Source organism: Chrysemys picta, chromosome 4, assembly GCF_011386835.1.
Source record: "Chrysemys picta bellii isolate R12L10 chromosome 4, ASM1138683v2, whole genome shotgun sequence".
Classification (NCBI taxonomy): domain Eukaryota; kingdom Metazoa; phylum Chordata; order Testudines; family Emydidae; genus Chrysemys; species Chrysemys picta.
Window position 1 is genome coordinate 32,048,720 of NC_088794.1, and position 12,161 is coordinate 32,060,880.

At 46.3% G+C, this 12,161-nt stretch overlaps 1 protein-coding gene across 7 annotated transcripts in view; it reads right to left on the bottom strand.

Annotated features, from left to right (window-relative positions):
- LOC101938488 (USP6 N-terminal-like protein) overlaps nucleotides 1-12,161 on the bottom strand; it is a 175,228-nt gene that overhangs the window by 50,160 nt on the left and 112,907 nt on the right. For 6 of the 7 annotated variants that reach the window (XR_010600465.1, XR_010600466.1, XM_065591960.1 and 3 more), the window contains 4 exons: nucleotides 4,917-4,990; nucleotides 4,028-4,113; nucleotides 2,990-3,029; nucleotides 116-196 (listed from right to left, as the gene is read on the bottom strand). Coding sequence is in view for 5 of the 7 variants with exons in the window: in XM_065591960.1 (XP_065448032.1) it covers nucleotides 116-196; nucleotides 2,990-3,029; nucleotides 4,028-4,113; nucleotides 4,917-4,990 (281 nt within the window). In the remaining 2 variants the exon portion in view is untranslated. Of the gene's footprint in view, nucleotides 1-115; nucleotides 197-2,989; nucleotides 3,030-4,027; nucleotides 4,114-4,916; nucleotides 4,991-5,476; nucleotides 5,519-12,161 lie in introns of all 7 variants that reach the window. The other variant, XM_065591958.1, reaches the window with a different exon arrangement.

The window sequence follows — 12,161 nt, forward strand, 5'->3', positions numbered from 1 at the left end:
TTTCAAGGGTTTCCGGTTTCTTTATAAACCTTTGTAAAAAATGACAAGCACAAAGGGAACGATATCACCATCTCTCTCCCTATAGTACTACAAGTGTTTGTTTTTATCTCCTCACCTTGTCACTATTTCTGTATTTGCCCCATTTCTTCAGCATCTTCAGCCATTTGTCCACTCGTTCAATCTCCTGCAGCTTTTGCTAAAAGTGTCATTTCAAAACAAACAGAGAAATGTTCCTTGTGAAAGCACAAAACTCATCATAGGGTTAAACTGAATGAGGATGATGACGACATTTCACATTCACCCCCCACCCTACCCTTTTGTATCTGCGACAGAGGACATAACTGAGGGAAAAGTACTTACAGGGATAGACAATTTCTACACACAGTAGTGAAAAAAAAATCAGCACAATACACAGACAATTCTTTCATAGGAGAACTTCCTTGATAGGTAACAGATACTTAGGAGTTCATCCAGCCACATATTACCCTGTGTTGTGTCTATCTGGAAGTATACTACAGGGGAATTAAACCCAGTCAGAGTCCTGATCTCAAAACTAGACAGTCATGATACCACAACACAGAATCAAATCAGCTCCCTTGAGGTCAAACGGCTGCAACTTTACCAGCTGAGCTAGGTCACCCCTTATAATTCGCAATCCAAGCATGTTATAGGGATTTTTGTTTTGAGGTGAACTTTAGTTTATTTCCAGTGGCAGTGTAGTTGATAAGAGGACGCCACTTAGAACCTTTAAGCTTTGTGATCTCAAAATAAAAAGTGTATTCATCTATTTTTTTTATTTGGGGCTTTTGAACTTGTAGACAAATATCGTCTAACTGAATAGGTCTCCTGCAGTGAGCTGGAGCAATCTAGCCCCTCCTAAAGTGACGGAATGGGATCTAGCATCTAGTCTCAGCTGAATCAGATGTTTAGAAATACTGCATATCAGTCGAGCCCTCCTAAGTGTTTCTAAACGTGGGTTCTAGGGTGACCAGACGTCCCGATTTTATCGGGACTGTCCCGATATTTGCTTCTTTGTCCCGCGTCCCGACCGATGTTTGGTCGGGACGCGGGACAAAGAAGAAATTTTCCCTTCCGCTCCGGCTCCGCCCCCTTCGCTCCCTCCTCAAATCCCCGCCCTGGCCCCGCCTCTTCCCCAGCATTCCTCCTCCCTCCCAGGCTTGCAGCATGGCGGTGCAAGCCTGGAGGGAGGGACTGGCGGCGGCGGTGCCTGGATCCTGGAGCTGGTAAGTCAGCTCCAGCACCCGGGCACCGGGCAGGCAAAGGGGGCCTGGCAAGGGAGGGAGACGGCGGGCTCAGCTGTGAGCCCCCCCGCCGCGCCAGAGGGCTTCTTTTCCCGCGGGCTGCCTCACCCGGGGCCGGGAGTGCAGCCTGGAGGCTGCTCCAGCCCTGCAGCCCGCGGGGCAGCGCGGTGGGTCCGGGCCGGGGCAGCGCGGAGCGGGCGGGGGGTGGGTGGGTGGCGCGGGCTGAATCCCCGCTGCTGCTGGGGAGCCCCGCGCCTCTCCGTCCCGCTCACGGCCGCGGCTCCTTCCTGGCCGGACGCGCCCCCCCCCCCCCCCCCCGGCTTGCCCCGCGCACATGCGGCGCACATCCAGCTGCTCCTTCCCGGCGGGAGGGAGACTAGGCGCGGGGGACGCGCGCCGCATGTGCCCAGGGCAGCGGGGGGGCGCGTCGCGTCGGGAGGGAGCCACAGCCGCGAGCGGGAGGGAGAGGCGCGGGGCTCCCTGGCAGCAGCGGGGATTCGGCCCCTGCCACCCACCCGGCTCCTGCCCGCTCCGCGCTGCCCCGCATATGTCCGTGGCGGGCCAGGGGGTGGGAGGCTCCGCGGGGAGGGCAGCGCGCGGGGCCTGCTAATGCCCCAGGCCCCTTAAATTTTATGGCCCCGCCCCCTTTTTTGGCTCCGCCCCCGTCCCGATATTTTAGGCTTGTAATCTGGTCACCCTAGTGGGTTCCCAACACTTCCTTGTGGAAGCTGATCCTGACCTCCCCCACTGCAGCACTCATTTCATCTACACAGAGTAACTAGCCATGCCTGCAGATATGCAACTAACAATTAGCTAGGTGGTTTAGCACTCATCACAGGAGGAACAGAAACACAGAAAAACTTTAAGGAGACATGAACGGGGAGCAGAATACCCAAAGACTTTTCCATTTTTCATCCAGTGAGGATCAAGCATTTAGGCTGAGATTTTCAGAGTCACTAATGCATCTGGATGCCCATCTGACTTTAAGCTGCAGCCTGTTGATCTCTGCCACCATGCTTATAGAGAGCAAGTGGTACAAGAGATGAGACCACTCTCCCAGCAGGGGCTGACTATCAACCTCTTTCCTGCCTATAAGTCTTAAATAAAGTTTTATGATTTCACTGGAGCAAGACAAATAAATTATCCAAAGTCTGGACCAATGAAATAAAAAGCTCTAATAATAATGAAACTGAAAGGGAAAGGAAACAAGATTTGAAAGAAAAAAAGTGGAACCATTAACTGGAAGGTCTGATCAGGCCTGTTGTGAATAGATCACTTCTGTTTTATGCTCTCACACTGCTTCTCGTGAAGATCTATCCTGCAACTTCATGGCATTTTCCTACCTTCCACTCCTCCCCATGTCAGAACTGCTGCACAGGACTAAAGAAATTCCGCAGCTTTCCCCCTCCCTACTCCAAGCTCAGCTGCAGTTTTGAGAGTTCCACTGCCTTCTCAGGTGCCATCTAGGCTCTCCTACTGAGCTCACACCTGTACCACAGCATTATGAAACTACTCCTCACTGAGTACTGACTTCCTGTAACTTTGTGCTAAGGTGCCGCTCCATTAACTTCAGAGCATCAGCTTAAGAGATGTTGGTTTTTATATTTTTGGAGAAAATCTGATTAGTGGGCCATGCTGCAAAGTCTGTATTTGCTGTTTAAAAGGCAGACCTAAGCACCTTCCCAGTTAGCACCATATTTTGCAAGGTGTGATCTGACAGCTCTTACCTTCTCTTCCACTGCACTGCGGGATGGCAGTTCATGCTCACTGAAAGATTAAGGATTGGATTGAATCGACAAGCAACAGGGGTATGGATCACAATATACAGTACAATGCAAACAAGCAGTCTTAAATTGACCACACCTGAGGGACCAAGGAAAAATTAGTGGCCTTATAGAGATGGTCTATCAGAGGACAATCAATCACGCAAACCTTAGAGCTGTTTTAAAGAGACTGCTTAGTAGAGCTGACCAGCAATTTTCTGTCAATGGTTTTTCAACAGAAAAATACAGTTTCCCCAGGAAACTTTTGATTTTGTAAAAATTCTGATTTTCTGTTGGGAAAATAGAAACAAAGTATTTAGTTTCAGGTCAGGTCGACAATTCAAAGCTTTTGGTTGTCAAACCAAATTGAAACTTTTCATTTCAAGTCAGTTTGTCATTGCACTACATCTGCCTGAGCGGTCATGGTGCCTCATGGGAGTTGTAGTTCAGGTGCCTCATGCTCCCATTCTCTTCTACGAGGGGGGGCTCCCTAGCTGGAATACGTCTCTCATGATCCACTGCTCTCTCCTCTGGTGGAACTGCTGCAGTGCATCATGGGCGTCCCATGACCACATCCTGGGAGATTCAGTGCAACTGGGGATCCCAGCCCATAGAGAACTGGCACATGAGGCTCCTGAACTACAGTTCCCATGATGCACTGCGCCACCTTAGACAAATACAGTACTGCATTGAAATAACCTGAATGTTTCGACTTGGTTCAATAAGCCAAAATGTTTCAAGCTGGGAATGTTGAAAAGTTTACTATTGATCAAAAATGTCTAAATAAGACATTTCGACATCAGAAGGTTTCCACACGCTTGGATGTCGAAGAAGATACACTGCCATTCCTTTCTAGACATTTGGGTTTGATCAAATAAATTCATACAGCAGCCTGCACTGAGGTTGCTGGAGCTGTTACAGGACATCCTCCTGCACGGAGTGTATGACGGCACCACATCTATTTCATTGAAGGGTGTCTGGGAGAAGAAACGAGCAACTTACTGCAGAAATCCAAATCTGTCTGTGACTTTATACAGGGTGAAGTCAGCATCTTCCCATGGGTCAATATGAGCTCCTTCCTGCCTTCCCTACAAAGCAAAAGGAGACACAAGAGTCATGACTGGAGGAAACACAAGTGTGTGGCCATCAGCATGTGCACATGTTTGTCCTGAGCACTCAGAAGCTGGTACTGGACTGAGAGCCCTGGTGATTAAAATCCACTCAGTCTACAGATTTGATGAGGCACAGGCCTCACCCATGCAGACTTCCCTCCATACTGTCTTGCTGCTATGTGTCAACCCTGAACTAGGAAGACCATCTTTGGGGTGGTATGGGGCTTATTCCATTCCTGTCTGTAAGGTGATACAGAAGGCAAGAGGAATATATTAGTTTTAATTCAGTCTTCAAGACCATTCACTCTCTGTGCTGAGACGGTCACTTTCTTGGTCACAGGATTTGTGGCATGTGCCAAATGATGAGGTCTGAATGAGAAAAAACTGGGAGCCCAGAGTGAAAGGGAAAAATGGACTGGTGATGAAAGCTCTCCACTTTGGTTCCATAGCCTGAGTACTTACCATAGGCCAAATATTTTGACCTTGTTCAGGTAGAATAGGCAGAACCTGTATTTGTATACCTGACATAGGCCCCTGCCTGAGCCTATCTGCCGAAAACCCATCACGGACGACTAAATACATACTGTCACGTCACCTGTACCCTTAAAAAGTTCTGCAGGCAGAAAAAAAGGTTGTGTTTGTGTAGTTTGTTACTGGCATGAGGTCTGAATGAAGACATCACGCCCTGTATGACACGTTCCTGCTTTCCCCAGATAGCTTAGCTACCAGGAGTCCCATGCCTGGTAAGCAGATTAATGGAGGAAAAATGAGGTCGGTACCTTTTCATACTTGGCGATGATCTCTGCTCTTTCCTCTGCTATTAAGGTCTCTATATCTTTCTTCATGTCAGAAGCTGTAAGGTATAAAGGGAAAAGAGAAAAGGCGATAATAAGCAAATATGTATGCAGCCAAAGGAATATTTTGGGAAAGTGCTAATAGAAAAAGCTGCGCTCACAACTTCAACTTCCAGCTTTATCCCAGGGCTAAAATTAGACTGAGAATGAAAAGCTGAAAGTACAAAGTGTGTGTGTGGTACTCACACACATAGAGCATATCTGCCAATTCTACAGTCTTTGCCTGGGCAAACAGTTGTATTTAAGTAAGTGAAAGTTTTGTCTACAAGAAGGACTGCAGGAGCAGACACTGTATATTTGTTCAGTATGTGCACATGCCTGTACTAAAATCAAGTTTTTAATGGGGATACTTTAAAATTATTAAGCAATCCTGCTACAGCACAGCTCTTACATTATTACCAAACTGCATGCCAGCTGGGTTGCTAAATGGCTGAGCATTTATTCTGATAAAAATGAAATGCCAAATTCTTCCCTCAGATACGTACACAGAAGTCATGGAGAGCTCCACATGTATATCTGAAGGCAGTCTTTAGGTCAAAGAAAAATCAGAAAAAAACTTTAATAAGTAAAGTACCCATATGTAATAAAAACAGATAAATGGGTGTCTAGTTGGTCAGCATATGCAACAGATCTGTAAACAAATCAGGATGCAGCAAGTCAGTAACTGTACAGTGAACTACTGTATTGGACTTCCATATAAAATGATTAAATAGTTCAGCCGAAGTAACAGAACATGGTCATGCCACACATGTATGTACATACTAGCAAGACAACTTCCAATTTATCATATATCATTTCAATTTTTAACCCCCGCCCCCATACAAACCCTCGCTGATGCAAATTGCCTTCCAATCAAACCACAGCATATTTCCAAACTAGCACTGGCAGTCTCCTAGATACCTGTGCTCTACAGTCCACGCTGGACCAATGTCAACATTTGGTGCAGTCTGAAGAAACCTGAACGTCAAGGACAGGCATTGACAATATGATCTACTGTGGAAAAGAAGGCTAGGGGAAGAAAATGACAGAGAAAAATTGTGGGTTTTACCGTCTATTGCAGAGAATAGAATTGAGAGAGGACCCATTAAATCATCTTCCTCCCTCATCACACTAATACAAAATTGCTCCCTTCAGTATACAGTAACTCCTCATTTAACGTCCTCCCGCTTAATGTTGTTTCGAAGTTACGTCGCTGCTCCATTAGGGAACATACTCATTTAAAGTTGTGCAATGCACCCTTATAACGTCGTTTGGCTGACTTTACAAGGAAGCACTGCACAAGTTCCTCTTCTCTGCCTCCTCCCTCTCCCTTCTTCCCTCTCTCTCAACACTTCCCACAGCTGTTTGGTGGCGCTTAGGACTTTCTGGGAGGGAGGGAGGGAGGGAGCGAGCAAACGGTAAGTGTTCTGCACCTCCTGCCTGCCCCAGCCCTGAGCCTCCTCCCGCACCCCCACCCTGAGCGTCCTCCCGCACCCTAACTCCCTCCCAGACACTGCACCCCCAGCCCTGAGCCCCAGGGGTAAGCCAGGGGCACCTCCCCACCACAGTACAGTACTGTACAGTATATAATGCCTTTTGTCTTCCCCCAAAAAATTTCCTTGGAACCTAACCCCCCGCATTTACATTAAATCTTATGGGAAAATTGGATTAGTTTAACATCGTTTCACTTAAAGTTGCATTTTTCAGGAACATAACTACAACGTTAAGTGAGGAGTTACTGTACTCTCCAGATTTGTCTAATCTAGCATAAATGACACATGCTTTACACTCTAGCTGATGTAATATTTACCTAACACCTAAGATAGGAAAGTTGGAAAACTAACACCTTTGTATAGTTTTACCAGAGTATTTCATTGCAACAAAGCAACACCTCTGTGGGTTGCCATAGACCACAAACTGTTCCAATTCTCAGCTACAGGGCTGCAAAGCATAGATGCAGTCGCTGCAGGGGATACATTCCCTCACAATTTCCCCAGCTGCAGTGAGGGGGCACAAGTCTACTGCATTCTCACTCTAGACCCCTCCAAGCTTTTTTCATGTCATTTCACCTCTGCTGCAAAGTCGATAAGAAAGTGAACCGTTGTTAACCAGGCAACCAAACTATAAAGGGCATCTTTAGGATAAGTTAATATGAGGCCGGATCCTGTAGCCAATAGTCAATAGGTAAAATTATCCAATAGAAGCCTAAGTAACTGAAGCCTAAGTTCCATTGCAAAGCAATAGAACTTAATCACTTTTGAAAATTTTACTCAGTGGGACTACTCATGGGAAGAAGGATGGCAGTATTAGGCCCAAAATTGGAAGAGACCAATGGTTGCAATGGAATAATTTACGAGGAGGTACCTCATCTGTTGAAGCTATCTATGTGCACAATTACTGGGTTAAATGCAACTGACTTGCTGACCATTCCACAGTGATTTGTAAGGAGATAAAATCTTCAGCCCACTCCAGAGTTAAGCATCCTTTTTTACTTATGAGTTAGGTTGACGTAAGCTGCCTTACGTCGATCTGTCGGTGTCTATACTACAACGTTGCTCCCGCCGATGTAAGTTGCCCACTACACTGACTTAATAACTAAGGCTAAGATATTTTTCACGGTTATTTTTAGTAAAAGTCACGGGCAATAAAGAAAAATGCACGGAAGCCCGTGACCTGTCCAACTTTTATGAAAAATATCCATCACAAAATGGGGAGCTGCTAGGCATCTGCAGGAGCCTGGCTGGGAGCTCTGGGGGCCCCCACCACCCATAGGGGCTCAGAGCTCCAGGATCCCCCTCAGCTCTGAGCTGTGGGGTCCCCCACCACCAGAGGCTGGAAGCTGCAGGGGCCAGCCAGGGAGCTGCAGGGTCCCCCTCACTGTCAGCTACTAGGAGGCCTCCCCCCGCCGCATGCAGCAGTTGGGTGCTGCGGGGGTCCCCCACAGCCTGTGGCAGCCAGGAGGTGTGGGGTACCCCCACCACCTCAGAGCTTGGAGGCCCCACTGCCTTGGGTGGCAGGGGTACCCTGCAGCTCCTGGCTGCCCTGGGACCCTGCAGCTCCGAGCCACCTGTGGGCTAAATTCACTGAGGTCTTCGGAAGTCATGGTTTCCATGACTTCCGCAGCCTCAGTGATAAAATCGAAGCCTTACTAATAACTTCACCTCCATGAGAGGCGTACCGCTTAGGTCAGCGTAGTTAAGGCAACACAGTGTCTGCGTAGACTATGGGTGGACAAACTTTTTGGCCCGAGGGCCACATCTGGGTATGGAAATTGTATGGCGGGCCATGAATGCTCACAAAATTGGGGTTGGGGTGCAGGAGGGGATGAGGGCTCTGGCTGGGGGTGTGGGCTCTGGGATGGGGCTGGGGATGAGGGGCTTGGGGTATAGGAGGGTGCTCAAGGTTGGGACTGATGGGTTTGGATGGAGGGAGGGGGATCAGAGCTGGAGCAGTGGGTTGGGGCACGGGAGGGGCTATGGGATGCAGGCTCTAGGCGGCGCTTACCACAAGCAGCTCCCGGAAGCAGCGGCATGTCCCCCCTCCGGCTCCTACATGGAGGCAAGGCCAGGAGGCTCTGCACGCTGCCCCTCCACAAGCGCCGACCCTGCAGCTCCCATTGACCACAGTTCCTGGCCAATGGGAGCTGTGGGGGCAGCGCTTGGGGCAGGGGCAGTATGCCGAGCCCCCTGGCTGTTCCTACACATAGGTGCCGGAGGGAGGACATGCTGCTGCTTCCAGGAGCCGCGCAGAGCCGCTGCACGCACGCACGGAGCAGTCCCCAACCCCGCTCCCCAGTGGGAGCTCGAGGGCCAGATTAAATGGGCTGGCAAGCCAGATGTGGCCTGCGGGCCGTAGTTTGCCCACCGCTGGTGTTGCCACTGTGTTACTTACATCACCTGTTGGCTGTCTACCCCACCTCGGGACTCACAGCTAGAACCCAGCCACCACAGGGCTTATAGCCCAAGCTGTCAGCCCCTGGCGGTTGTGAAGGGGCCTCTGGCTGTCAATGCCCCACACAGTTAAGTTGGTGGAAGTGCTCCTGGTGAGGACACGCATCACCAACAGAGGAGGTGTAGCGTGGACATGAACCACCGCAGTAATTGCTGCAGCGGCTGTACGTTGACTTAGATTGACTTCATTTTGTAATGCAGACAAGGCCTTAGTATTAGGATCTATAATTCATACCAACTACAGATAGTGCAATATGCTTTCCAGTTTGAGCAGTAACACCTATGACTAGGTATTTCAGATTTAACCGGACAAGCAGATTTCTCCAGACCAATATATACAGCTAAAACTGGTGACATTTCAAGAGCAGAAATCCAGTGCAATTATTTCACAGGTGGCTTAATGTGAGAAAATTAAAAAACCAAAGCGTCACAAAACCTTTCAATAGTTTGTTTAAAGGGGGGGGGGGGAGAAATCTGTTCTCTGTGCTCTAAATGGATTCAGCAGAGTCAGGAAAAATATAAAAGCTACGGAAGTCAAACAACAATTCTCTCCCGCTGCTACACATTGAATTGTGACCTATCACTTAAAGCTCTAACCAGTATATCCATAAACTAAACAACACTAATAGTTCCTATTAATGCAGAAGCCTTAAAAGCAAACTGCTCTCAGCTCTTTCTTGTAGGATTTTAAAAGGGATTCTCTGGAGCATGTGAAAAGCCCTAATGGAATTGACTTGGAAAAGCCTCTTGAAAGAGGGTTCGAAAGTAACAATTTAGTAACAAACATCTGTTCCTACATGAGGAAAGCTAAAATGTGACCTCCTCCATTTAACAGATACATACACATGCTATACTATTCTCCACCTGCATATGAAACTATTATTAAAGTTAATGGGAGCCACACACACAGATTAAGGAGACTAGACCTTTAAGAGCAATTTCCCAAAGCGCATATACTAACTTGAACAGGAATTAACAGACAATCACTGGCATCACTAACATGCTAAGGAATGGGGACAGCTGCTAAAGAAAACTGGTACTTGCAAAAATGAGATGGAGTAGTGCAGTTTTATTCCTCTGTCCAGTAGCTGGGAAAGCTCCTTGTGGAACCCTCCTGTGCACGGCAGACACAGGGTTAATATGGGATGTCTCCATTTTACATCCGAGCCCCTCCAAAGTGCAACACTGGACGCCGTTCTATTCTCTCCTTAAAGAAAGTGGCTAAAGCAGAGGGTTCTATTCTCCCACTGAAAGAAAATACAACAGCATCCCAAAGAGCACCTTTCAATCCACACAGAAATTAGTCTCTCTTCATAAAAAGCAACAGAGGGTCCTGTGGCACCTTTAAGGCTAACAGATGTATTGGAGCATAAGCTTTCATGCACAGCTACCCCCTCATACTCTCTCTTCAGAGGTTTCCACTGGAAAGGTTGTATTTCCCCCTCTCCTAGTCTCCCTGCAGGGAGTTTTTCCCTCCCCGGATGCTGCCTGCAGGAGGTACTCTGTTATGGCCCCGCTATGCAAACACCATAAGCAGCCTCAGCACAGCATGCTACTGAAGTTATCAGAACCCTGCGGTGCCTGCTCAGCCCAGAGTTGTTGAACTGGGATAATTTGAAGAACCTGACTTTCCTTGCATAACCTCTCACAGCGGGAGGAGATGTGGTGAGCAAAGCCTTAACCACATTCTGATATTCAGCCTGTTTACCCTCTTTTGGGCCTTCAAGCATCATTAAGAGATAATGTCTCAGGTTACTGAACCATACTTAATTACAAACTGCTCATTGCCAATACAACGTCAGTTCCAGACCAAGGCCTTAAAAAGGTCCATCCTTCACATCAGATTCCGCATTTTGAAAGCTGCTGGCAAACACAAATGATTGCAAGTGATACTAAGTGCATGAACATTAACCATCCATTAGGCCCAGTATTCACATTTTAAAAGACATTACAAAGTTTATTCAGTAGTTCAGCTTAGTTTATGAGGAAAATAAAACCTTAAAATGTTTGAGGCAGCAACAAAAGATTGATTGTAAATGTCTGAATACTGAAGGGATTTAACTTTTGTATTACAGCTGCTTAGCAAAATTGCAAAGCGTTAGGTTTTTTTTCCTTTTTGTTTCAATGAGCTACAATTACAAAGTAAATATACAAACATATTAAACAATCCTCCTGGTGTGCATGTTTTTTTGCCAGAACAACATGGGGATTACACTGCTTAAAATACATGTACACAGACTCCTAAAAAGGTAAATATAAAGGCCAATGGAAGAATCTTGTTAATTCCCACTAATGATGGGGGGGGAGGTGCATTACTAAAGTGGTAAACAGACACAATAAAACAAGAATTCTCCATTGAAAAATGTATTTTGTTCATATATTTTCCCAGTTACAGCAGATACTGTAGTAAGAGTAGCCTTGGAAGCATTAGCTTTTTATCTGTAAATGTTAACAAACATCAATATCACTGTACACACACAAACCAATGAAAAAGTATTTCCAGCAATAACAGAAATTTACAGATAGGAAAAGAAAGAAAAATGCTGCATGAGAACTTACTAGAGTCAAAATCCAGGGATTTAGATCTTTGAATTAGACTTCTTACAAACTGACTGGCAAATGAGTAGTAAAAACATGTATGATTTGTGGATTTAAAGATATTTATTTTGTATATTTTGATGTTATATTGACAATGTATTTTAACAATGTATAAAGCTTTTCTCAATGTCTACTGTCATTAAATAATTGTGTCTCCCGCATAATTTCCCATAGCTGTGAAAATTTAAAATAAATAAAAACTGAAAAAATGCTTAAAAATAAACATTGATATTATCCATCAAAGTTACAAAAAAGAAATTGAGTTCTGTCAAGCCCAAGTATAAGCAAAATCTGAGCAATAAACCTTACTACATCACCTGCTACTAAATCTTTACTAGAGGTGTTCAGTGTCATCTCCTCCCTACAGCCCCCATTTTCTGCTCCAACTGAAACTTCTCACAAGTTTAGCTCTTTGAGGCAGGGGCTATCTTTTTATTATATAGGTACACTGGACCACAATGGGATCCTGGTCCCAGACCGGGACCTCTAGTTGTCTACTGCAATAGAATTATATCTTCTATGCTGATTTAAATGCATAGGTTAGCAACATGCATAAGAATCAGAAACTGTTCTGATTGCCTCTGACCACACATTAACAGAGAGAAAGAGGAAGATCTACTGAGTAAATTGAAGTTATTTACCT